The sequence below is a fragment of the Pseudopipra pipra genome, chromosome 9, assembly GCF_036250125.1.
Source record: "Pseudopipra pipra isolate bDixPip1 chromosome 9, bDixPip1.hap1, whole genome shotgun sequence".
Taxonomy (NCBI): domain Eukaryota; kingdom Metazoa; phylum Chordata; class Aves; order Passeriformes; family Pipridae; genus Pseudopipra; species Pseudopipra pipra.
In genome coordinates this window covers 25,914,235-25,941,780 of record NC_087557.1, presented here as the reverse complement: position 1 = coordinate 25,941,780, position 27,546 = coordinate 25,914,235, and the positions used below count along the sequence as shown (strand labels likewise).

General features: G+C 43.0%; 2 protein-coding genes across 4 annotated transcripts; both read right to left on the bottom strand.

Moving 5' to 3' along the window:
- Positions 1-265: 265 nt before the first annotated feature.
- Positions 266-9,809, bottom strand: ATPAF1 (ATP synthase mitochondrial F1 complex assembly factor 1). The gene is made up of 9 exons (XM_064665309.1): positions 9,584-9,809; positions 8,061-8,169; positions 7,453-7,503; positions 6,652-6,714; positions 5,535-5,585; positions 3,656-3,703; positions 2,626-2,721; positions 1,931-2,038; positions 266-1,040 (listed from the first exon to the last, which is right to left on the bottom strand). Exons 1-9 carry the CDS (start codon positions 9,778-9,780, stop codon positions 846-848), a joined length of 918 nt encoding a protein of 305 aa, XP_064521379.1. The 5' UTR covers positions 9,781-9,809; the 3' UTR covers positions 266-845.
- Positions 9,810-11,556: 1,747 nt separating this feature from the next.
- EFCAB14 (EF-hand calcium binding domain 14) lies at positions 11,557-27,009 on the bottom strand. Of its 3 annotated transcripts, none has more exons than XM_064665307.1 (11): positions 26,738-27,006; positions 25,669-25,817; positions 22,278-22,423; positions 20,325-20,423; positions 18,699-18,809; positions 17,783-17,860; positions 16,692-16,883; positions 15,928-16,008; positions 15,158-15,269; positions 14,224-14,355; positions 11,557-13,409 (listed from the first exon to the last, which is right to left on the bottom strand). In XM_064665307.1, exons 1-11 carry the CDS (start codon positions 26,911-26,913, stop codon positions 13,234-13,236), a joined length of 1,452 nt encoding a protein of 483 aa, XP_064521377.1. In that variant the 5' UTR covers positions 26,914-27,006; the 3' UTR covers positions 11,557-13,233. The 3 variants fall into 3 exon arrangements, with proteins under 3 accessions (XP_064521377.1, XP_064521376.1, XP_064521378.1); XM_064665306.1 differs by having other exon boundaries at positions 17,783-17,863; positions 26,738-27,004; XM_064665308.1 differs by lacking the exon at positions 14,224-14,355 and having other exon boundaries at positions 17,783-17,863; positions 26,738-27,009.
- Positions 27,010-27,546: the final 537 nt, after the last annotated feature.

Genomic DNA, 27,546 nt, shown 5'->3' with positions numbered 1-27,546 from the left:
AGAGAGTGCCTTTCCTGAAATGGGAACAAGAGCTATTTTCTGCCCCTTCAAATACCATTTGTGGAGCTGGCTGACTAGATGCCAGTCTTAGAAAAGTTAACTCTGTAAAACAGGCCATAATTCCTCTGCCCTATTAAAAATATACAAAAAAATAAACCCCTGTTCCTATCATCATACTACCCAGGAATAGCATGTCAAAGACAGAAACATAGCAACAGGATCCAATTAATATATCAATTAAGAAGCACAAAATTCCTAGAACAAATATAGTCACTCTGTTTTTTAATCCTGAGAAAAACTCAGACCACAGTATACATCTGTGTAAGAAACCTCACAAAGAAACAAAGAGGTATCTGTTTTACACCATTGCTCCTATTCTTTCTTCTTGATGGACAAGCTCGTATAAATTCCACACAGATTAAAAAGCACTGGACCATGCAATTATAATGGTGGAGGGCACTTAAAATGCATTTACTGAGAAGAAACACTGGTTGTCATCTCTTTCCTGATGTCAGTACAGCCTGTTACATAGTTCCCTTTTTGTCGCTTTATTTCAGATTTCAAAAATCCAGCAGGCAGCAGAAGTTACAGGATGGGGAAAATGGCTCTTTCTGATAAAGTTACACTGAAGTACAGGGCTCCATTCTGGCAGTTAGTTACTGTCATTCAAGTGGCCCAAGTCCTCATCTTGCATCAGTGCCAGACAGGCTGGACTGTCACATTCCCAGGATGTCTCCAGATCCCTTCTGTAGCCAAATCCAATTTGCAAAACAAAGAAGACAGGAGCACCCCATGCAGGACCCCCTCCTGCCTGCTGCTGGCTCACTTCACCCGCAGCTCAGGCTCTACGACTTGTCAGAAACCTGACCAGGTCTCAGTTCCCTTCCAAGTCCACTTTGCTCAAGCTCTGCTATAACTGACATGTATTTAAATTCACTAGATCTGTGGTTGAAGGTCTCCACTAATTCGTAGGTCTCGGAACGATCGGTGGCATAGAAGAGCTGTGCCTGGTTGGCCAAGCACTGGGCTTGGTGCACCACCTGCGAGTGAAAACAAAGGACCTGTTACCATCCATGGTGGGATTTAAGTGTCCCGTTGAAAAACACTTCAGCAGTTGAAAAGCCACAGTCCTACACATCAGATGGCTCAATTCCAAGCCACCTTTCTTTAGAAAATCTCAGCAAACCACCTCCCTCTTGTTCCTGCCCTACTTACACACTTTAGCACTGTGTGTTTTAACCACTCCCCTGCTGTGTGTGCACCTCAGAGGTCAAATATGTCTTTTCTCATCCCTGCCCACTCTAAGGCACTGGAGATGCACCAAGTCCTCATCTTTCCCCTCTTACAGCTGACCTACTTGCAAAGATTGATTGTTTACTCTGAGCTACAACAGGGCAAAAGCATTACCAACGACTCTGCTCACCATTTCCGAACAGGTGTAAGTAGGTCAGTTAGAGGTGGGATATTTTAGTTATCTTGTTCCACCACTAAAATCCCCACTGTCATCAGTCCAGGCCCTGTGCTAGTACAGATATGCAATTAACTGTGCACCCACACAGAGAACACAGGCACACAGAAACCAAACACACAGCTCTGGAGGTCTCCTGCTTTGACAAATATAGTATTAACCTTCAAAACACTGTTTTAATTTGTTGACAGGTGAAAAACAGAAGCTTTTTTTCCTTTTTTACAACAATAAACTATAATACCCAAACTAAAAGAAAGGGAATGCATGAGCTGAAATCACCAAAGACTGATGATTCCCTTCTAGCTTTCCCTAACATTAAGCAGATTAGGTTAAAAAAGTTTAGCAAGACCATTCTTTGGCAAAGGGTCTTTCAAAGACTTCACTATAATTTGGTTTCAGTTCAAAACTGTAGGAGGAGTTGCAGCATAAAATGAAGGCGGGCAATGAACAGACTTCTCTTACCAAGAATTTGGAGTCCATTTCTGCTGTCATCAGTACTATCCCTTTTTCCTTCTGCAGCTCGGGATAGTGATACAAGACCAACTGGCTTGGAGCTGTTTCACCTTGGGTCTGAAGGAGAGAAAGAAACCTGTCAGTATCCCATAAAGAACTTCAGCTCTACTGCAGATTTGGGTGCTTGATTACAAACCTTTGAGCATTAACTGCCACAGAGGCAGTTTTCAGGGCTTAAGGGTCAGTTCGAATTAAAAGTTCATTATTCCTGGTATTTACAGAAAACAAGGGATTTGCAGAATTAGATCAGGGTTTTTTTCTTGACTGAAGACCATTTTGCATTTAAAAGAACCCACAACTTTGAGAAAGATATTTCATCTTACAGCATCTACTGCTATTTTAAGCAGCTTGCACAAACAGTTCTAAAAAGTTTGGCTCTTGCTTCTATTTTGAGACTACTGAACTTCTGCCTCATTCTCATTTAGATTAGAGACACTTAATACCCATAACTTCACTAATTTACCTGTGATTAATTTACTCATTAACTCATAACTAATGGCATTTTTTTAATGATAATTCTGTTCCAGTTAAGCTAGATAACCTGTTGGTTAAACTATTTAGCAAACACCATGTATTGCAAAATGCTGATATTGTATATTTCTGGATCTTAAGCCAATTCTGGACTTTTTATTTCAAACACTCACCTGAACGTTTATTAGGGAAGTAAAATGTAATTCTGTTCCTGACCATTGCCCCACAAAGAACTCATAACCTTCTTTTCTTGGCAAAGCATAGAGAAACTGCAAAGAAATGATAAAATAAAAAACCAAACCAATTTTCCCTGTCACAGAACAAAATGATGCCTGTGTCACACTGGCCTCCAGCATTAATGTTTTATGGAGAGAACCACAACAGAAAAAAGGGTTTCTTTGCCCCACCAGGAGGGGGGACAACAAGAACCAAACTTCAAAGCAGACAATAAACCAGAATTACCTTATCGGTGTTATTTCATTAGCAAAGATGTTGGCATATATTTTTAACAGTATTTTACGAGACACACAAAGGAAAGGAAAGGACACTGGAGAACATTCAAACTCTGACCTTTTTGTTCCTGCCTAGAAAATTAACACCAGAAATGGTCAAACGGAAGGTAACGAACATTCAGAGTATTTAATCCTGTAATTTCACCAGCTGTTCCAGAACAGGCAGCAAGCATTTTCCCTCTGGAGATTCACAGCCTGCTGGGCTCCATAGGCTACAGACTTGCTCATTTTCCCACACCAAGGGAAAGGACAACATGGGAGCAGAAAAACATGCAGGTTACCTGACTAAATGCCAGTGCACTGTACAGAAATGCACTTAAGGCTATAAATAACTTTCCAATCTCCAAGTAGCTCGGGAAGCCAGATATATTTGATCTTGCTCTTGGCAAGTGAAATATATGGGGCTAATCCATCAACCCAGTAAAGTCTCCATTCCCTGGGAGATTCTGTGCTCCCATTTCCTCAACCCTACATCTCTTCTATCTAGATCAAAGTGTTTAATACATATGAATGGCCATTGCTTTATCTGAACACTAAGACAAGTATTTGAACACCTGGGTTTTACTAATTGCACTGATACAATAAGTATCAGGATACGTGAGGGTCAAAAGTTTATGACTTTGGCTTTGGAGAGGAGAAGCACCACATTGCAGCTACACAACCACGCACTGCGAGTCGCTGCCATACGTACCGATGGACATTTCTGGGCTCTCTTCCACATTAAATCAAACTTCTCTGCCTTTGGGGAAGGAGAAAGAGAAATTCAATTTTCACAACACAAACGTGGGTGCAGAGTTGTTCAAAATCACCTCATTAACCTCTGCAGGTACAACTTCCATCTGGAGGAGGTCCCACACTGTGGGAACAGCTAACGACGAGCGCATGGAAAACTGTGTTTGGTTCTTAGTTACCTAAGATGTCATTGGCATCCCATTTTCACAATGCTGTCCCTAAGATGCAGCAGCAAACTCCTTGGATCCAAAGCTTTATTCCTTGGAGGTAGGGGCCCCATGCCTCAGGCTTACATTACATCCTCTCCCAGTAATTGCTCCACTGCATCACATAGTGTCAGCAGCTGAGCAAGACAACATATCCCAGCACATCCGAGTTGTGGATTTTACATCACAGTCATCTGTTCTTCAGTGTAAAAATGCAGCCAAGATATTCACTCAAATAATATACTTAGTTCTTTTTTATATTAAAACCACAAGCATGTTTGGTCAGCCCTGATGAAACCTGGAAGTCTCATTCATATGTTCTCTGTGTTCCCCAAAATCTTTTGCTTCCCAGCACTATATATTAATACCTACTCTAAGGTGCTCAGGAAAGAAAACATATGCCATTCATCAACAAGCAATTCCTCTGTGTGTACTTCAGAGCACTGGAGAAATTATGAAAGGCCTTTCTTCCAGCCAACAAAAAGCTTCTGGCAAAAGACAAAGGGTTTTTTTTTTTCCCCCATGACACCATGAACTGCTTCCTAATGTGCCTGGGATCTGGTTTGCATTGAAGCCTTAAAAAGTTTGCAAGCTTCTCTTAAAGCAGTGCACCAAAGAACAGTGCCAGCCCCAGCCCCACTAATGAAAGACCTACATCATCTTAACTGGAATCGCTGGCTTTGGCCCTCTGCTACAGTAAATGGGCAAGTCAAACTATTTTCACAACATCCACACGTTGGGAAAACTGAAACCCAGAGCTGCTTGTCTTGAAATCCCACACTGCCATTTTCAGAGCATACAGCACATCATACATTTAGGATACAGCCTCCCACTGACCGCGGTTGCAGCTCAAAGGGCCAAATACAATTGCAAATCAGAGCCCAGATCTAAATGAGGTTTCAAGAACTCAGGGAACACACAACTTGTGCACAGCTGTGAAAAGGCAGATTTAAGAGATGGCGATCACAGAATGACTCTGAAGAAAAGAATAAAAAGAAATCCCAAAAGCGGAAAAAAAAAACCCTCCTTCACCCTAACACAGGCTAAGACCAATTAACATCTGGTAAAGTTATCAAGAATAAGAAATATGATCTTATCACAGGAAACACCATGCAATCTCAATGAAAGACAGTGCTGCCAATAATTGTGAATGTATGAAAGAAAGCCACACGTGATTGTCCACATGCAAGTTACCAGCCAAGGGCTCTAGAACTGCCATATTAACCTTGAGTCAGCTGTTTGTGCTGCAGGGAAGAGGGGAAAGGAACAAGCAACTCTGAGAAAAAATTAAGTAACTCTAAAAATACAAATGCTACCTATATAGACACGAGGGCCCTGTGAAGAGTATTGGATGCTCATAATAAAATAATGCCTGGAAATTCAAGCCAGGTATGCAGAAAAAAGTACTTGATTTATTGAGACTCCTCCAAATGACAAAAAAAAAGGGATATGCATTTTTGGAAACAAAAGACTCTGTTTGGGGTGGTAAGATTACTCAGCCCAGAAAGAAAGTTTGTTCTTGAAACCTCATTTTCCTTCAACGATTGCTTTTAAAAGCAACAGAATCACAGTTGGAAAGGAAAGCTTTGCATGCTGGCTTTTCAAATGCCAAACTACAGGGGAACTACTTACGGGAATAACAGCATAAACTGTATCTTTTGCAGAAAAATACTGATTCCAAATCTGTAGGAAACCAAGATGATGAGATACAGTTAAAATCCAGAATCTAAAAGTAATATTAAATGCTTTAGAATGTCAACTAACCTTTGTAAGCACTTTGAGAAGTCATTTTTTCAGTCAAGCCTGACTGACTTTCTTGCTAAGGCAACACACTCCTCCAAAGGTTGCAGAGTACTTGTACCAAATGACAAATTTCAACCAGGTAACAGAAATCATCAGTGGGCTCAGAGGTGGCTCAAGATGTATTAGCCTTCAGAAGTGCTTCTTACATTATTCTCAAATATCACACTAATGATTTCCAGAGGGTTTGAGAGGTGGTTTTTTTTGGTGCTGGTGGTTTGGTTTTGTTTTGTTTTTTAATAAAGAACATACAAAACATTTTCAACAGAAGACAAGTCTTTGCATAATGCTCTTCCGTGTTGACAATCTTTTTTCTCCACCACAGCAGGATGGCAACACCTATAGAGAAACTCATAGTTCCTAATAAACAAACAAGCACAGGTAAAAGTCCAGAGTTCAGGACTTTTTCAGTTGCTCTTCCCCAGTCCTACACAACTCATGAGAATTGTCAGCAAAATTTTTAGTCAGTGAAACAGAAACAGGGGAAAGAAAGTATGAGATCTAACCCAAGCCATATCAGAAACATGCAACAGACGTGACTATTAACTAGATAAAAGGGAATACACTACAAAGCCAAGCAGGTATTAGGGAGGATAATTTCACTTACACTGCTCTTCAAACAGATAGACCCACCCTGCTCCTCCTTACCCTAACCAACTCTAGTTTGAGTACACAGGCTCCCAAGTGACAGATTTTTTTGACTCAAGTCCAGATATATTACAGATGTATTATTTATCAGGTAGGTACACCCTAGGACAACTTAGCTAGATGGATAAAACTTTATCTTCTTCTATTGATATGCATGTGAATATGCTTTTTATAAACACACATCCACAGCTGTGTTTTATTTTTCAGTCTAAGTAAAAATTTCCATCCTTACATGTAGATTACATGTAAGCACAGATGTGAGGCAAACCTTATTCCATTTAAATCCATTTAAATCCATCACCTGTTTTATCTCCTCTGCTGATTTTTCTTTCACCATCTCAACATTAAGAATTGAGTCGAGTGTCTGCAAGAGAAAGCATAAAGAATTTGCCATGATGCCAGTTCTCTGAATCATGTAAGAATGCAGAATTAATGGATGCATCTACAGTGAACAAAATCAAACTAGAGGAACTTAATTCAACTTCCAGTGTGACCTAGTCCTCTTAATTGCCAAATAAACTAGTAAAACATCAGCAGCAACACAGCATGAAGTGGATTCACACATTGAGGCAGGACACATTTTTTCAGGACACAGCACAAGCTTTGCTCCAGTTGTGCAGGGCTCTACTGAGGCTGCAAGAGGAGCTGCATCCTTTTACCTTCAGCCATCTCAAACAGATGCTTTTTGGCAGATTTACACGCAGACTGTGCGTTTCACAAGAGTGTGAAAGAGAATAAAACCATTCTCTTGTCCCTGGGCTGGCTGATCATTGGAAATGTATTTCCATGATGTAAAAGCAGCTTAACCCTTTCCATTTACTGTTCAGAACAGGTCTCCCAATTAGCAGGAACTTCCAGGGTGTCATAGAGAAAGGACAGGCTAATAAAAACCAGGTTAATAAAAACCCAGAGTGCCAGGAGTTTTAAGATTGAACACGATCCCAATAATAAATTGAAATCTTACACTCAAATGGAGCATAAGGAACACAAGATTTATGTCAAAGAGCTCTTGGCTGAAGATCTGATTGTGGCAATACAAGTTAATCTACATCCTTGATTTGCCACAATGTCCCCTTCTAACACTTAGGTTTGTTTCTCTTACCTTATCCTTTGTGAATCCTCCCTTTGATGTCTTAGTGCCCAAGCCTTCTGCCTACAAGAAAACATTCTTTAGTTTTATAGCTAATGCCTTAATATAATTTATTTGCCTTCCCTGCCAGTCATAACATGGCTGCTGACAAAAATCTCCTGAGTGGGAGCTCAAGTTTAAGATATTTGAAGATTGCTGCGGTGTATTTTTAATAAAATAAATGACTGATTAAGTGAAATAAATAACTTAATGTTAATTATGAATGCCAAGGCCAGAAAGGATCAGTTAAAAGCAAACTATTAGGCATTTTTGGATCCAATATTATTTCACAGTTTTTTTGCATTCACTAAAAAATGATAAATGCAAGATTGTGTCAATCCATCTGGTCAAACTGATCTGGAACTAATTAAACACTTAATCAAGACATCAGCAGGGAATTTACAGTCTAAAATACAGCAAAATAATACACTGGAATACAGAACAATACTTTCAGCCACCACACGGTGAAATTCCAGGGCTCCTACGAACTGGAGCACTGCAAGTTTGTAACATTATGCTGAGCCCATATAAATAACTTTATAGCTTTAATGTATGTGATTTACAAAGAAAATTGGCCTTGCCTTTTCTTCCATGCATCTGATAAATTCTCCTTGTTTGGAATATCCCACAGGCTGCTTTTTCACTTCACTTCTTTTTTCCATACGGGATTCAAACACATCTGGACTGGATCTGAATTGGAAAAGGGACCATTAACAGTACAGTGGAACCATAGAACATCTTGAGATGGAATGGACCCATAAGGGTCATCCAAGTCCAACTCCTTGGAGCATAACTGGACAAAAATTCATATGACTAAAACATTTCAGTTTTCAACTATGACAATAAACAGGGACAATCACTGCAGTGTTAAGAAACTGTCTAAGCTGTTGCACAGTGTATCTGCTGAATCTCCTACAACCCAAGGCTTTGGATTTCAGTTTTTGGCACTGGATTCCAACAAGGCCACGTTGGATGGGGCTCTGAGCAACCTGGTCCGGTGGGAGGTGTCCCTGCCCATGGCAGGGGGGTTGGAACTGGGTGATCTCTAAGGTCCCTTCCAACCTAAACCATTCCACAGTTCTATGATTGAGTCTATGAAGTCTTTTGCTTCCTTTATTTTTGTTGCTAAGTAAGGCAACCCACCTATATCAGGATAATTCAAACCCATGATTCTTCTACAGGCTGTTCCAAATGGCGGCTTTCCAACAGATGGACTTGCACCCAAAATAAGACCAGCTTCTACCTACTAATTTTCTGTTCAAATCTTCCTTTACAGTATGACAGAAGACTAGAAGCTGGAATACTCTTTGCCTGCTCCAATGGTTCCCAAAGGTGGAAAGCAGTGCTGGGTGATGAACATCATTCGGCCTTTTAAAATGCTTACTGTGGTATTTGATTCATGTTCTTAACTTAAAATTCTGATTTTTTTTTTTTCTTAGCAAAACTACCTATTACCAAGCTGAGCACATCAGCAGACCACCTGGGTATGAACAACATCCCCAACACTGGCAATTCCCCTCTATCCCCCCCTCATTTTGGGGTGCCCCGCCCAACATTTGGGGTTCCCTTACACTTAGGAGATACCCAGGATATTGGGGAGACTCCACAGACTTTGGGAGGAGCCCCTCAGATGTCAGACCCCCCCCCCAGTTTTTAATGCCCCACCATGGGATATTCAGGACAGTGAGACAAGCTCACTGTTAATCTCCCTTTTCCTCCCCCAAATTTTGGGGGTTCCCCCACCCTTAGGGAAGACCTCCGGATTCGGGGGGGACCTCCAGGATGTTGGAGCCCCGCCCCCAGATTTTAATGTCCCACCGTAGGACACTCCTGACACCGGGACAACCCCACCGCTGACCTCCCTTTTCCTCCTCCCCCAGAATGACACTGACTGACTCGGTGCCAACCACACGTGAACTTCGAGGCAGCCGTAGGCCTACACTAACCAAGTTCCGCATGAGGGCGCAGCTCTAAAATATAAGGACCTCCCTCTTTTAAAAAACCAGCTCCCTCAGCACCCCCTTCGCCCACAAAGGAGCTCCCCCACCCACCTTCCCGCTGCCCCCTTCCCTCCCTCCCTCAGCACCGCCTCCCCCCCCCGCACCTCCGCAGCTCCTGGATCTTGTGGCGGTACTTCCCGTAGAAGGGGTTCTCCTCCAGCCCCGCCTCTCCCGATCCCGATCCCGCTCCCGGCCCCAGCACCCCCCGAGCCGGCGGTGCCAGCAGCCCGAGCGGCCGGAGCGCGGCGCGGCTCCTCAGGGCCGCCCCGAGCCCCCAGCCCTGGGCCAGCGGCCCCGCCATGGCCGCTCCGCCCGCCCCGCCCCGCGCTGCGCCCGCCTCGCCGGCCGCCCACAGCCCGCCCCGCCCCGCCGGGAACCGGCCGCGGCCGCAGGCTGGGAGTGAGCTTTTATTGGCGTCGATTAAAAGTCCCGGTACATCTCCTCGGATGGTAAGATTGACGGCGAGATAGACAACAGGTTAGCAAAGGCATACAGTGCTTTCGGAAAGCTTCATAAAAGAGTTTGGCGAAATAAATACCTGAAGAAAAGTACAAAGATCAGTGTTTACAAAGCCATGGTACTGTCTACTCTCTTATATGGATCCGAATCATAGGTCATCTACCGCCACCACCTGCGTCTCCTAGAACGCTTCCATCAACGCTGTCTCCATTCAATCCTAAACATCCACTGGTCAGATTATGTGACCAATACATCTGTTCTAGAACAAGCAGCAGTCACAAGCATTGAGGCCATGTTACTGAGAACACAGCTGTGATGGGCAGGGCACGTCTCCAGGATGAAGGACCACTGCCTCCCTAAGATCCTGCTTTATAGTGAACTTGCCACCGGCTGCCGCAAGAGAGGAGCCCCAAAGAGAAGATACAAGGACTCCCTGAAACAACATCTCAGCCTTGGCCATATTGATCACCATAACTGGTCTACTCTGGCCTCCAGTCAGAAGGCCTGGAGACACACCATCTATAACGCTGCTGATGCCTTTGAGAAAGCACGCAGGATCACCCTTGAGGAGAAAAGGCAACGCAGAAAGAATCATGCCTTGCAGAATACACCATCTAAGGAGTCTTTCTGCTGTGCCTTTTGCAACCGGACATGCCTGTCTCGTATTGGCCTTTTCAGCCACCAACGTGCTTGCAACAAACGTGGGTAGATCCCTTCCCAAATCTTCGTTCGCAAAGCCCAGCCATGAAAACATGGCAAAGCAGAGCCTAAGCCCCGCAGGGTGGGTAAGCACAGGGGAGGGTACGCGGGGGTCACCCAAAACCACAAACACAGCCCGAAAACAAACCCGGGAAGCGCAGTGCGACAGCGAGTCTCAGCAGTGCATCGCGCTGTTCTCGCTCTCACCGCTTCATTTCTTCTGATTTCAGACATCGCTGTTTTTTCTAGGACGTGCTGCCCCAGAGCTTTCGGCCGCCCCTCTGGTACCGCACCAGCAGCAGGCACGAGTTACAGCAGGGAGCTGATCCGGACAAGCGTATTGACTACACTCCTGACTTTTGTGCCCTCTACCATGTGCAGCGTGAACAAACACGGGGAGAGGAGCCCCTGCCAGCACCCGGCATCAAGGCTTTGAGAAGCACGCGGGATGGAGAGTGGTGGCGTAGCTGAAACCTCGCAGGGATGGCACCGGTGCTCCCGGCTTGCAGCACGAAAGCGACCACGGTACTCGGGGATGATCAATTTTGTCTAATTGATAGCACAAGTCCACCCTACAGCAAGTAGCAAGTAGCAATCGAGTACGCTCTCGCCATGCAAGTTAAGGAGCACCCCCGGGCAGTGTGTCCCAGCTTGGCTCCCTGGGCACAGGCAGAGGACACGGGCAGTGGAACAGCACACATCATGTCTAGCTGACAGGTCTCATCACTGCTGTTGAAGAGCCTTCTGAAAGTAAAGCAGACCGCAACAAAACAAAATACTAGTAGAGTCACGTGGCAGTAGCGTAATCCCTTAAATTTTAAGGTAAGTTAAATTTCATACAAATAAAACTTCCAAAAATACTTTGCAAACTCTGGCATATGGCTATGATACAGTATGTACAAATAAAATATCAGAATGGTTAAATTTTATTGCCTTTTTTTTTTTATTATTTGGTTAAGGAATTACACAGTAGTGTATAAAAGGGCGTGGGAAGCAGCAAGAAGTGAGTGTTTGCTTCTTGCCCTCTCTAAAGCCAAGGTTGGTTGGTTTTGTTTTGTTTTTAAATACTGCATTTTCAAACGTCACATCAAAAGCATTTTGGTATTGGGTGACATCAGCATTACCCAAACAGGATAGAAGAGCAACAGTGAAAGAAGCCGAGGAAATGGATAACAGGGTTCCATTTTGTACATTCCTTTGCTGATTCATACTTCCAGAATACAATTATTGATAAAACATCCAGTCTAAAGTTATATAAAAGTCAACAACTGCAAACCAACTTCCGCATAAACTGATGTTTCAGCAAGGCGGGCAGCTTCACTAATCATGCAAAAAACAAGATCAGTGATATTTGTGAGCAAAATCACCCAATTTGGCTCTGATACAGCCGGCAAGTGAGAATCCCCTCTTCAAAAGTCATTTTTCTATGTTCCAGAAGGTTACAAATATACTCTGTGTTTAGATCCACTACTACAAACAGACCTTTAAGTTCCTCTGCAGTAAGGAATTCTCACTTACAAACCAGGTCTCAGTACAGAATGACAATGCCATTGCATGTGCCTACCCTGCTTTTTACATCCTTCTGTTGGCAAGGACACAAAAAAATAAAGGTACCAAGAAGTGACCACGGTCCCAATAGTCAGGAAACAGCTCACAAATCTACTCTGGGCCTTCCCACCTGCTCCACACCCTGGAGTGTAGCAGTGCACTGCCGAAGCACGAATTCTTCAGGAGCTACTCAGCAGGCTGCAACTGTAGGCTTTTACCTCTTAAGCATCTGATAAAGCTATTCAATATGTTCATTAAAAAAAATAAATAGGCAGGCTCATCTCACAAAATATAATCTGGATGCAGCACAGCAAAGCTTAAAGAATGCTGAAGTGAAAACCCAAGCACTTGGCAAGTTAATTGCTCCTGTAGGCTTTGATATAAAAACACTTTCAGCTCTTCCCTTTAAAAATACATCCTGCTATCGATGGGCATGACTTACCCCTCCTGCTTTCCTCTGACTGAGGCCAAACTCATTCATGGATTTACTTAGTCAAAATCAGAAACTCAGCTGAAGCTCTTAACCACCCATTTCAGGCTCAGTCTCTCATTATAAACCACTTACTACCAACACAGCCCCTGACACAAACTTCCCCTTAAATATGCATAATTTACTCTATCTCAAATATTTACAAGCAGAAGCAGCCCATCTTTACAAGACGGATTTTCTTCTGCTCTACATAAAGTGCAGCTCTCTAATTTAAGGCAAATTTCAGTGAAATATAAAACCATAGTTTTATTTTAGTATGTACACATTTTAAATTAAAACCAAGAACTCCTTTGGAAAGGAAAGAATGAGAGGAAAATGTTTCCAAGTTTGGGAATTTTCTGGATTTTAACACAGTCCCAATATTATGTCCTATAGACATATAAACTTGTAAATTTCTTTTCAATAAATGCAAGAGAAAAAAAGAGGTGGCAATGTGTACAGTAATTTAGCTCCAAAGATCAGTAAAACACTGGGAAAGTGCAGACATAGTTTTTCATGTCCTGTAGCTTCCTTTAGCTACAGTAACATCCACCAATATCAAATTTCTAAATATAGATCCTATACACCTAATGCTAATCTCAGTTCTTTTAGTGTGTATTTCTCATCTCCATCTGTGTCAAATTTCTTAAAGCTCTGTGACTCCTGGGCTGTGGAGCCAAGCAACTTTTGAAGATCTTCGTATGAGAGTTTCCCATCAGCAGCTTCAGGTGCTTTTTCAAACAAATTCTGAAGATCTGCAAAGAGAACAAGGATTGAGAAGTAGCTCCTTTAAGTACACAGGAATATCCTTTAAGCTGCTTTCCCAGTTTTACAGCACTCTGTCTCACTACCCAGTAATTAAGTACAGCATCCCTGAGTGTGGAGTTTGCCTCCTGTGTTGTCACAAGCTGTTGGTAACAGTTTAGGAGAAAAAAGCATGAACATTTCTGGATTAAATTACACTAAATCTGAAAAAAAGTAATCCCTATTTCTGGCAACAGCTAGCAGCCCATTTTACAACCACTAAGTGCATACAGATGCAGTTATCCTCCTCAAAAGCAAGCTCTGAATGACTGTTGCTATACCAACAGTGCAGATGATATAAAGGGAAAAGTGTCTATTCACTTCGTGATGCAAAGAGTTGCCCTTTCAGTAGCTGAAGAGACTGAACAGCAAGATCCAGAAACCATTCATCTGATCAGGCAGTGTTCTCTTAAAAAAATAAACAGAGAAAAGAAAAAAAAGACCCAGAACACACACATTCACATCTACTTCTTTTTCCTTCAAGCACACCAACTCTGCCCTTGACTTCTCTCCCCATCGTACTCAAAACAATTATAATTCACTTATAATGCACACTCCTGCTTAAATCTCATTTTCTTTCCTTTTACATGCTACTCTTTCCTTTCAGTTATTTTGTTGGGGTTTTCTTAATTACTTTTTTATTAAAACCCATAGTTCTCAAGCTTTAAAAATTGACCTCACTTTTCCCAGAACGCTTATACTTATCGCCTCCTAAACATTTATATGAAATACTCAGAAAAAAAGGTCAGCCTAGAAAGGACATACCTTTGATGCTGGAAATTCCTGGTAAGGACAGATGGCTCAGCTGCCCATTACTCTCTGTGTTGTCACCAGCTGACCTTGAAGTCAGCCTCGAAAGGTCTGTGGGCTTTGCTGTAGTACTTGGACTACTTTCAACTGTTACAAAACAATTTCTATTAGTCTTACTAATTCCACAGAATTACAGTTAGCAAAACCAAACAAAAACCCAATAAAACTGAATTTATATATTTTTTTTGCATCACAGATGCTGTATGGGATAGGAATGCTGCAAAATTATTTCAGAATACAGAAGTGTTGTCCTCTTTTACCAATAACTGAAAGAAGAAATTTAGGACACAGCCTTAATCTTTCATTCTGTACTAGGAGATATGTATCTGTAAACTCCCATACAAAGAATGACTTGAAGTGTTTTCTGCTTCCCACTCTGAGGGTGCTGAGGAAGCTTTATTAAGCAAATTACATCTGCTCCCCTGAGTTGTTTTCATCTTATCAATATAAATATTCCCCAATAGCAAGGTCTAAACTTTCAAGCTCCTGCCTGGAATGAGCAAGCAGCACAGTTCTATTGTAACGGAGTATTTAAAATCTGATGTTCAGCACTACCTGGATGTATACAGCAGAAATGCAGAACTGAAGTCAGCAGAGACACAGACCTTTCCTCTATGTTACACTTAGATTTTCAAAAAGCAAACCCAAGTGTTACTGGGTGCAAAGTTCTCCAAGTTAATTGCTGCATGCCTTCAAACACAAGCTACTGATGTGAGTCCTGCCATACATATGGAAAATCACCTTCAAGCTTCTGGAGTCATATACAATTTTCTGTACCACTTTAACTAAAATAACCTTCATCAAAATCTTAAGGAATGGTCTAAATTATCCACCTTCATTAGTTATCCTTTGAGTTACACAGGGAAGTACAACTACAAGATATTCTTACCATTCTTTGTTGTCTCAATGGGTCTGTCATTTTCTGGCTTGCCTGTGAGAGCACTGATCAGCTGAAGCTTCTCTCTTAGTTTTGATACCTGAGAATCTCTAGTTCCTGCTTCCTACATATATAGAGGAAAAAAAAATCTTAAAAAATACCCCTTCAATAGAGGCAGATGATCAGGAAAGGTAGTAATTTAAAATATGCAAGCAATTTTGAGTCACTGATCCAGGCTGATCAAGTTTAAAATAATAAACAAGATTTTAAAACAAAAACAAACAAACAAACAAAATCAATGGAAATATGATAGGAATAAACTCACATACAACAGAATCAGTACCTCAACCTGAAAAACAGACTATTTTGCAGACACCAATTTCAAAAGAATCTGACATTTAGTTCCTATATTCCCTATAGAAATGGACAAGACACTGAAAAACCACAATATGAAACAGTCAAACATACTTGGAGTGAACATTTATATATGAATTGAATGTCTCAAAATTCTCTCAGCTGCATGGAAGGACACTACAGCAGCTCTGCTGTGCTGTCCCACATGTAGTCAGAATGGCAAGACTTTAAACTACTGCAACTTTTATTCAGTTGGCTTCCTGTCCCCAAAAGGGGCTGGGTAAGCTCTCCTAGTCTGGACTTTTAAAAAACTTGATCAGAGCAGACTGTTTCCAGACCTTTGCTCAATTAAGGTTCATTTCAAACATGATTAGAAAGACAATTACATGCTCTACTAATCCAGTGTAATTTGTATTTGCTTACTTTACCTTCAGTTCTGTATTTGACTGAGTTTCACTATCTAGTTGATCTTCATTTTCCACTTTTAGAGAGGTAGTTGCATCATTCCCCTGCAGAAAAAGAACAGAGCAGAGTTTATTCATGTGCTTTTTGTTTTCTACATAGAGCTTATTTCCTTCAAATTTGGCAGGCACGAAGCAGGAAAAAACCAGGGCAGATACCTGCTAGAATAAACATGAAGTTATAAAAATGGGTTATGTAATTTACCACAGCAACATCAGCACCTTCCTTTATTGCTAAATATACAGAACATATTCTCACTGACTGGCCCCAGTAAGGTATAGAGAAGGCAGTGGAAGAATTTATGAACATATCTAGGTGTTTTTGTTGTTGTTGTTTTGTTTGTTTGTTTGTTTTTAGAATTTAAGTACTGTTGAACAATGCAGAATCCCACCTGGCTCCTGAGTGGTCTTAACAGACCTGTGCCAAAGTGATTCCTAAAACATAGTTCAGTTTGTGATTCCTGCTCCATAAAGCAATCACCCAAGTCTTAAATGTCACAGTGTTTTGGGCATTTTTCTGTAGAATCTGCAGGGAAGAAACGAGATACTGCTTCAGAGATACTCTTAATGTTGGTTATCTGTTCAGAAATACAGAATGAATTCCAGCCTTTCCTAACGAAATCCTCAGTATCTCAGGTCTCATTCTGACATTTTCTTTAGTTAGGTCTGAAAAGCCATGTCTGTAGTGTAAGGAAGGTATTAAAAAACTACCTCAGCCATCAAATACTTACCACACTGGTAGACAAGTTCTCTCTTTTGTCCAGATTATTCACAACGAGGGGAGAGTTTTCCAACAGCGTAACCTTCCGGCTGAGGTTGCCAATGGCTGAATCCACATTTAGAAGCCTGATGTCATTCAACTTTCGGTACACCACCACGGTGTTATTTAGCTCTTCCAGAGCTGCATGCAGTGCCTGGCTTTCCTGAAATATAAACCCAGCACGTGTCAGTTTACTCAGCCTCGGCAGCACTCCTGCTATTACCAACACGACTGACCCAGTTTAGCCGGGCAGACTGCAGGGCTGGCTCTCCACCCACACCGATGAAAACATCCAGCTGGAAGTTTCCAGAAAGTTACTCCGACTTGCAAAGCTTGAAACCGAGATTCCTCCTCAGGTTGCAACCTTCCCCGGGGTTGCAAACTTCTTCCCTAGCAACCTCTTTGTTGCTAATGTAATCACTTCAGCTGTGCCAGTGGACACAGAAAGCCTATTCATCTCATTTTCCAGGTCAAGCTCTGTAAGCACACCAACTGTCTTGCCCCAGAAAACATGTACTGGGCATATTTATACAGGAGATTAATTTTTGAGGAAGATATTGACTGTGTTAAATGTAAGCAAGTGCAGTTATTCCCTTCCAACCCATTCAGCTAAACGCCCACACATTAAACTTTTTTTTTTGTTGATGAATTACTACTTTCCACACCTCATTACATTGAGGGTGACTCATGCCACTCCCAAATTTGCTCAGATTAGCAAGTACCTGCCATAAAACCCACTCCATGAGCCTTTAACTCATTTCCATTTACATTAGCAAAGTACACCTACATTTTGTCAGATATCAGTTTCAGTCTTTTTACTACTCACCCAGTCAGAATACAAAAAAAAAAAAAAAATTACTCTTAGACCAGGGCACTTTCCTGTTTGCACATACACAGGAACAAACTACAGGAAAATGATCTTATGCTTTGTTTTGAAGAATGCTATTTGTATTGCTTGATAAAAACCATACATTTTGCAGATTACAGCACTGTGAAACACACAGGTAAGTGACATATGCATGACACTTGTATCAAAATTCCTTATGCAAGGGGAAAAAATACCTTTTTGCAATTTTCTGTCTGGTTTCTCTCAGTCCTTGGCACAACAGTGGAGGGAAGTGAAGGTATCTGTTTTAATTCCTTCTAAGGAAAGAAGCAGAAAATTACATTACCAAATGCCTATAAATAAGCTGTTAATAACTGGCAGACTGTTGCTAAGGATGTTCTGCTACAATTACAGTCATTCATGTCTGTTGTGCATGCAGTATTTTAACTAGGCTAATAAGAGTTTTCTCTTTCAAACACATAAGGTCCAAATTTATTTTTATTAAGCACTCCTAATTAGCTCTTCTCCATTTAATGAAGTATTATGATGCACATTTTCTGCCATACACGCTGCCATATCTGCAATGTTTTTGTAGAACCCAGTGACTGAATCAAGCTTTATTATGTGTCTAATTTAGATTTTGTCTGGAAGAATTACAGTAAGGCTGTATTGCAGTTTAGCTGAAAATCTGTAATTATTGGCTCAGTTTAACCCCCAGTGAGAGGTCAGTATAAATACAGCAAGTAGTTTTTGGTAAGGACAGTCAGTAATTTCAGATGTATATGCATCCTTAATTCAAACAAAAAACTCTATCTCAATTTTCTGACCATCCTCAAGCCTATAACAGTGCAGTTATCATAAGCAGTACTCTGCAAAGTTTCCAAGGCTCCACATCCGAGGAGTAGGAAGCAAAAATATGCAGGATAAGAAGTGCAGTAGGGAACAAAAATTCTGGCTACAAAGAAATAACATCCTTGGTACCATATAATAGATGACACGCAGGGATTAGAAGATTAGCTAATTAATGTGCCAACCTACTGAAACCTCAAAAGTATTTTGAAGGCTTAAGGAGAACTCCACACAGTTCTTTAGCTTTCTTCGTATTAGTCAGGTAACCATTAAAACAGTGTTAAATCAGTACATTTTTCTTACCACATCATTCTGGAGTATTTCTATGGATTTCTTGTATTCTTCAATAGCTGTCTGTATATTTTCAACATCGTGAGCCACACTGGTAAGAGTGCTACCTATGGTCGCTACAGTCTGCAATAAAGAAGATGACAGAAATCTCAGCCTTCCTCAAACTGCACTGTCCCAAAATTCCAATCTGCTAAACACAATGTTCTGTTAGTGAAACCGCAGGCAGACTGCCACAAAAATATGCACGTGAGCTTGAAGAATTAAGAACTTTCTTTGCACTCAAAACTGCAAATCACTTCGGTTGGAAATGACCTCTTGAGTCCAACCATTGAACCAGCGCTGCCACTAAACCACGTCTCCGAGTTCCTACCCATGCACTCTCAATACCTCCAGGGGTGGTGACTCAATGCAACGTTTCAATGTTTGACAACCCTTTTGGTGAAAAAATTTTTCCCATTATCCAATTTAAATCTCCCCTGACACAGCTTGAGGCCATTTCCTCTTGTCCTATCACTTCTTCCTTGGGGGAAGAGACCCCTCCACCACCACCTTGCTGCAACCTCCTTTCAGGTAATTGTAGAGAGCAGAAAACTCCCCCCTGAGCCTTCTTTTCTCCAGGTTGAGCCCCCCCAGCTCCCTCAGCTGCTCCTCGCCAGACGTGCTCCAGACCCTTCACCAGCTCTGTTGCCCTTCTCTGGACACACTCCAGCACCTCAATGTCTTTCTTGGTAATGAGAGGCCCAGAACTGGACAAAGGATTTGAGATTTGGCCTCACCAATGCTGAGTACAGGGGGACAATCACTGCCCTGGTCCCGCTGGCCACACTATTGCTGATACAACAAGTCTTAAGACTTACTTCTGTTAGGACACAATGAACACCCAGCATGTCTGTACCAGCAAGTAAGAAGCTTAAGAAATAGCTTTGTACTCCTCCCAGAAAAAAAAGAAATCCTGGCAGCCCAATCAGCCAAACCACACTTAATTGTTTTGCATATCACTAGCTTGTTGATTACACATTAATTTTGTAGGGATAGGAAACGAGACATGGAAACCCATAATGCCACAAAGCTCACATTAGGCCTTAGCCAAATATAAATGTTTATTGCTAAATAAATAGAACTGCCATGGAAGACCTGGCAAGTATCAACAAGCCATTCTTTATACCAAAATAAACAGGACAGTTCTTGGTAAAGAATGCTCAGCTAAGGCACATGGTAAGACATTGCATTAACAGAGAGCAATCCATTTTATTTTCCAATTAAAAAAGCTAAACAAACAACCTATTGGTAAACAGTTATAAAACTGCAGACAGACACTTCCATGTGTCTTAAACGATATTAAGATTAGCAACTTGAAGTAAACAGAAAGATCAGCTCCAAGGTAAAGATGTGACAACATAATACAAACAAATGCATCTCCAAAGGGGATAAATAAGGCCTTCAAATTTTTTACCTGCCATATATTATCACAGGACCATACAATATCAAGTATATGAAGTCAAATTTTAAGGACAAGGGAAGCAAATATTCTTTGCATGCAAATCAGGTAGCTCCTGCTGTCACTGCTGTCCCCAGGAGCCCAGCTGCAGATCAGCAAAACAGAATGCATTTAGTGATAGCTACATTTACAGTGCTTACCTTCTGAAGTTTCTCTACTGTGAGAGGAAGAGAAATCAGATCAGCAGCAGACTTTATGTTGTTTTTGAGATGATTTACTGTTGAGGTCAATAGTGATACCTAAAACCAAAAAGGAATACTTAGAGTTAGGCAACATAATCCTGATTCTGACCTTCCCCAATACTAGTGACCTAATGTGTAACATTAAAACATAAAAGTAATACAAAAATATATATGCACACACACGAAACACCCCTCTCTCTAGAAATCCTGCCTAGGTTACACTAAAATATTCTGCTTCTCGCAAAGGAGCAAGTTTTTATTTAATTTTTTTTTAAGCTGAATGAAAGCCATAGAAGCCCTTTCTTTTCAGTAAGGTACCCTCTGCCAATTTTACATTCGTCCTCTTAGAGAAAGGCTGTTGCCCAAGAAAGACTTAAAGATTGTGCAAGAAATCCTTACATGGAGGAAACAGTCATCCACTTTTGTATTTAGCAACCAAACCTGCCCGGCAAAACCCAGCGAAGCCACGCAACTTCTCTAGTCGAGTGATGGGCAAAGAAGTTGCACAGATCACCCAAACTTTCTGCTGCAGAAGGGGACCAGTGGCAACCTATGCACAGCAGGTTAGCTCAGTTTCTGTCACCTGATTGTCCCTGACAGCAAGTTATTCAATGCATCTTCATGATTACTTATTCATTCCAATCTGGAGGTTGTCAAATAAATTAAAAAGCGCATGCTAGTCATTCATCACTAATGCTCTCACTTCAAGATCAATTTGTAGCAATCAGCAGTCAAGATGAAGAGAAATAATTTCTTCTCACGCTTGACAACACAAAGGTGGAGTGGATAAAATCCACTTTCTTCTGGTTAAAAAAAAAACAGTTGTTTCGCAAGCTGAGGAAATGAGAAAGATTTTAATTTTGCAGTAGGTCAATGTAGATCAGCTGGCATGCAGACTCTAGTTCCACAGCTGTAAATATTGGCTGAGATTATTCCCAGCAGCACATCCCAACAATTCATGGAAAAAAACCCAGCAACTAAATTCTGAACCCCAAAAGATCTGGCTCAGACTGAACCAGACCCTGAAGTAACCTGAGGGCCTGCAAGAACCATGTGCAAGTATCTTTAACATCCAGGTGCAGATAAGAGCATTTTAAAAGTCCCATGAAGGATAAAGCAGACTATCAGATGCCAAAGAAAGCAAATCAAGTTTTCAGATACATTTATTAAGCACTTCACCACCACACAGGACTGAAGAAAAACCAATCTGAGCAGGCACCTCAGGACTCCTAAAAATTAAACCCAGAGCACCCGTGTCAAGGAGGGTTCCCCACACACACCTCCTGACACCATTCACTGTGAGCAGCTCTGAACTTTTACCCTCCGGGGCAAAAATTTCAGGAAGAGCCTTGCTGGATGCTTCATTTGAAGGGTGAGTTAATAGAGCAGCTCTATTAAGGAAATAGCTCACTGGTAAGTGGCTTAGTTCTAGCAGTGTCAACAGTGCCAAGATTTACACCAGCTCAGAGTCTCAGTGTGTGTCAGCAGATTTTATATTCACCACTTCTTCACTTGTAGCAACAGGAGCTTGCACTGAGCCAGGTAACTCTTACAAAACACTCTCAGAAATTGGAAATGTCAAATCTCTCATTGTAAACATCACAACTATTTGGCAGGAAAATTAAGAACTGCACAGTTCTGAGGTTTAAATTCTGCCTCAAGTTTTTGCACCAGTTACGCAATTTCTCCTCTTTGTGATCAGTCTCCAGCCCAGCTGGATGCTCAGGCTGTTTTCTGCTTGTGTAATAATGAGATTTACACTCTATTTTAACTTTAAAAGCAGAAATTTAGCATAAGGTCACAGTAGACTGTAGATAAAACCTCAGCACTGCACTTAAAATTAATTTCTGGAAAAAAAAATTGAAAGGAATATTTTATTATTTTCTACAAGCAAGTACTGATCCCTCTCACCTGTTTACTGATCTCTGTGATATTTATCCAAATTTTATTCAGCCCCAGTTCTCCAGTCTCAATTTGTTCTAGCTGCTTTTGGTTCTGCACCAGATCTTCGTTCAGTTTAGGAATTTCTTGGAATGATGTCTTTTGATTAGATTCCACTAGAAAAAATGAAAAAATAATTAAATATGTTTAAAAAACAAAACAAGATGTCTGGGTAAACAGTGTTGAAAGGCAGAAAACAAATCACAAACAGCAACATCTACAGCAGTGAAAGAAGGTAATAAGGGTCTATATATGGGTTTATTGCCAATTCAGGATTCAGTGACGTTCAGAGTGACAGCTCTTTTTTGTTTTAAGAGTACCAATATCTGCAGAGAGAACCCAGAGAGACTGTACTAAATTTAACACTTTGCACAGTACTGTCATTTTGGCAGCCCTCAGCAGGTCTTTATTTAGTGCAGTTATTTTGCATTACCTTCACAGGGGAGCATGAAATAGTAATGGGCCTGCAAATAAGAACTGCCCACAGTCCCAGAGCAAAGGAGGCAGGTGAAATGAACCTCAGTGCCCTTTCCAAGCCTGCAAAGGGGCTGATGATGATGAAGTAAATTCCAAAGAGATTAACGTGATTACAGTTGCTCTGTCTGACAGAGAGACAACTGAAAAAGTAAGGTATAATCTTATACACTAATGCCTGTTGGTAAACAAATCAGTAAACAAGGTCCTTGGAAATAAAGTCAGTTATTACTGCAGTTAATACCACAGGAAGGGGGAAACTCAGTGCAGCTTAGAGCAGTTCAAGGGAGCCTCAGAAATGCAGCCCTTCCAGATCTGCAGTGACTAAGCTGTTTAGCTGTAAGCTCTATTAGGCAACCCTAAATCCCCCTGTCCGAGAAACAAATAAGCAAAGGTTTTGAGAAGGAGATGAGAGTTCCCCAAAATCCACACCTCCACCCTGTAAGGCAGCACTGGAAGGCTCCACAGCAAACTGCCACCAGAACAGCCTGCCAGGAGCAGTGGGACCTACGTGGTATGTGGCTGGCAGCTCCCAGAACGAATTTCCATGTGTGACCCATCCAGTCAAAAGGGGAAGCCTGTGGAGTGCATGCCCAAACACACACAACTAGAAAGCTGTGCACCTTCAAAAAAATGACTTCACTCCTCTTGAAGCAAGTTCTAAAAGTACTTTCTGAGTTCAGAGGAATCGGATCACCAAAGATCGAAATAACACTTCCAGTTAAATAAGACCTTGGAAAGTGTATTTTAGCCAAAACAGACTGAGAGCTAATTGTGCACTTGACACAAGCAGTTCACACTGAACAGATATTTCAGAGGCTCTTGTAGACAAATTATTTTCTGTTTTGCCACTCTCACTGTGTACAGTGAGACTCCACAGTTTTTTGCAGTGCTAGGAAGTACCACATGTTCTCAGCATCATTACTAACAAGCAAAGGGAGACACCACATGACTTCCTCCTATTCCAAACACACCGGATGCAAAGATGTCTTGTTTTTAAAAAGCACTCACACTGCACTCAGTTTGTGCAAAGGATGGCAGAACATAGCAAATATCACCACAGGAATCCACTCTTACGGGGAGAAAAAAAACCTGGATGAAGATTCAGAGGAGGAACGTTCCTTTTCCAAACTTGCTGTAGGACACATGGATCACATGCCTTTGTTTCTGTTCACCCACACATCTTACCAATGCACAGTGCTGCCTTTTGGAACCAGGTTGTTCTTGCTGTCTGCTTTTTTGTTGTTTTTAAATGCTGTGCCTCATTATGAGGCTCCCATCCAACTTCTAGGCATGCTATTACAGTGGCAAGGAAATCTGACATGTTCATCACCAGACATAGTATTAAATATACAGCTTTTCTGTCAGAGCTATTAAGAAGAAAACAAGCCCATCTGTAACTGCCAGACAATCTGCTCAGAGAGAACAGCTGCTTTAACAAAGGGGTCTGTGTAAAACAGGAATGATGAAACTCAGCTACACCAAAGCCAACAAACGTTGTCCTCGTGAAAAACTTTTACTGCCAGCACACCCTCAAAGCAGAGCAGCCCACGAAGAGCTGGCTGACCCAGAACACAGAACAGCTACTGCAGAGCTGAGGGTACACTCACAGCCACAAGGCAGCACCTGGAGCTGAAGGTATCCTCCATAACTGGTGGACAGGAATTACAGATAACTTTCAGAGTTCAGTATCAGTTAACATAAAAGCATATCTATCATCAGTTCTTTCTCTCACACCCAGCCAGCCTGTTCCACCTTGGCAGACAACTCCCCACCTCACAGCAGTTACACACCTGAACAGGAAGACCTAAATACCAACAACAAAAAATTTCTGCACACACCTCAACATCTCTTTTACCACAAGCAAAACAAACCCTTTGATTACCTCCAGCCTGAGCAGCCTCCTAATTTTGGAACTGATTTCACCAGCCTTATAAGATCATTCTCGTGTCCTGGGCACTTAAACTCTGAGATGAAGACCAAAGCTATGGCACAAAACTCACAGCAACAGTGGTGCTTCTCAGGTAAAACACAGCTATCTGGCTTTCCTGAAGCAGCCAGAGACTATCTGAATGCTTAAAGCTTCACTCTCTTCTGCTCCATTCTTACAGCTCCTTAGCTTATCCTTGTGTTTTTTGATATATATAGGATTTTAAACACCACTAAAATGAGGCACCAAAACATATCTTATGCCCAGAGGTGAGGTACAGAGAACCAAGAGCACACTTTAGGTGCCAATCTCACCATTTCTTACACCTCAGCACTACAGAAGTTATTCTATTGAAATCTTACATGGACAGGGATAAACTGAGACCTAAGAGAAAAAACACCTCACATTAACTCCATACTTCAAAGTACTAAACATGATGTAACTGCAAAGCAAATGCAACCTGATGTAAAAGTTGTACAAGAACAGGTCAATGCCAGCAAGAAAAACATTCAGAGGATACAGAGAGAAAACACAGTATCAAAGCAACATTCAAACTGCAGTAACACCATAGCAAGCATCAGAGGATTTTAGAAACGTTCCGGACTTAATTTTTTTTTAATTTTTTTTTTCATAATTCCCTAGATTGCTTTGACAGGGCTGCTCAGAACTTTTTTAATAGGGTCTTTCTTTGGCAGAGAGCACTCCTAAGACTGAAGTCAGGAATTTTAGAAATGTATGTACAAGCAACTACAGGCCCACCTAGTCCAGGGTCCCTGTTCCTCAGAAGATACAGAGCAGGCAAGAATATATAACATTCACCTCAGATTTGCCAAACCTCCAAGTGTTCTTGGCTCAGAGGCAGTTTATCTACTCAGTACTTTCAGACTTTGACGGAGCAATTAAAGCTCTTCATACTGCCCAAAGAAAATGTGAAAGAGTGGTTACATTTATACTTACTAGTTCGAAACTTCTCCTTTATTGCATCCAGATCCTCCTTGAGAGCCACCTGCATCCAGACTAAGCCAACACACGCTACCACACAAGCGGCAAGAATGACGAACGCACATAATGGGTAACAGAACTTGCAGCATCGTAGGTAATCTCCCCTGCATGAAACAAAGTAACAGGCTGTGAATACACAACAGTACCTAGAGAAGTTTTATTTTAAATGCTGTTCTAGCAAAGTGAGGGACAGAGTTGTAACAGCACACATTCGGGCTGACAAGAGCTAAAAAAGAGCATTTCCAGGAATAAATAAGGCTATAAAGTGAGGTCAGGGTGGTTACTCTCTGTTCAGTTTATCCTCAGGAGGCACATCTAGCATATTTAAAAGCAGCTGTCAGGTTTCCCTTACTAAAATTTCCTGCTCTGCTCACATAAACTTATGCTAGGCACATCTGCTTGACAGCTTGGAAAACACGCTTCAAGACAGGGTATTACCATAATGTTACAGCAAGTAATATCTTCTAGAGCGTTCCAAATTGTGAAAGCCCAAGTTGCTCTGTGATATGCCTACTTTCAGGTGTTCTTAGGGGCCCATTATTAATGCTGTCATTTAACTGAGAAGCTTATTTATTGGCAAAAATTGAGAAAAGCAGCACTGCGCCAGCTCGCAGGGCTGTGCCACACGTGCCGAACACACACGGGGAACTGCGCTCAACAACATCAGCGCCTGATACCGAGCTGCTCTAAGGACTCGACAGAAAAGAGGAAAACAGCCAGAGGATGGTTTAGTGGAAGGTGTCCCTGCCCATGGCAGGGGCTGGAACCGGATGATCTTTAAGTTCCCTTCCAACCCAGGGCATTCTGTGATTCGATGATACTTCTATCCCCCAGCCAGGCGACCTGTCGGGCCGGACACACTCAGTGCAGCTCCAGATGTTCCCCGGCAGCCTCTCACCCACCCCCTCTACCCCCAGCTGCGAACCCGACCCGCTGAGGGCACCGCAGCTGCTCCAGCTCCGCCCGGAGCAGGACCGGGCCGGGCCGGGCCGGGCCGGGGACCCCGCGCCCCCCCGGGACTCACTTTCCGCAGCGGCCCCGCGCCCCCGCGAACTCGTCCTCCTCGGAGCTGGACTCGGAGTCGGAGGCGGGCGGCTCGGTGCGCAGCAGCCGGTGTCCCGAGCCCTTCTTGGCGGGCTTCTTCCTGCGGCCGTCGGCGGCCAGGCCGATGAGGGCGTTCAGCTCCTTCCGCTTCTTCATCCTCTTGTGGGGCGGCGGCGCGGCCGGCGGCTGGCTCCCGCCTCCCTCCTCCTTCTCCCCCTCCGCCGCCGCCGCCGCCAGCGCGCCCCGGCTCGCCAGCCTGCGGCCCGGCGGCGGCTACAGGCGCTCCGCGGGGCCGCGGCTGTTGCTCCCCCGCCGGCCCCGCGGCGGCTCGCCCGGCCCCGCGGCCGCCGCCCGCCCCGCCCGCGCCATGGCCGCTCCGGCCCCGCCGCCGCCGCCGCCTGCCAGCAAGGCGCGCTCCCACTGGCCGCCCCGGGACCGCCCCGCTCGGCGCCGCGGAGCGCGGAGGGCCGCGGGTTCGAGTACCGCCCCCGGCGGGTGGGACGAGTGGTGAAGGGGCGGCGAGGAGGGGCGGGGGCGGACACCGGGCTGGGGACGGACACCGGGCTGGGGATGGACACCCGGCTGGTGCCGCCCGCAGCGGTTCCGGTCCGTCCCCTCGCCCCCCCAGGCTCGGCGGGGCCGTTGCCGCCGGAGTTAGCGGTGGCGGGGAAGCGGCGTTGCCCGGCAGCTGCCTGCCCTCCGCCTGCCACACAGCCGTGCCAAAGCCGTGCCAAAGCCGTACCAAAGCTTCCACGGTGCCCCGGCTTACACAAGGCATCGCCAGACCGG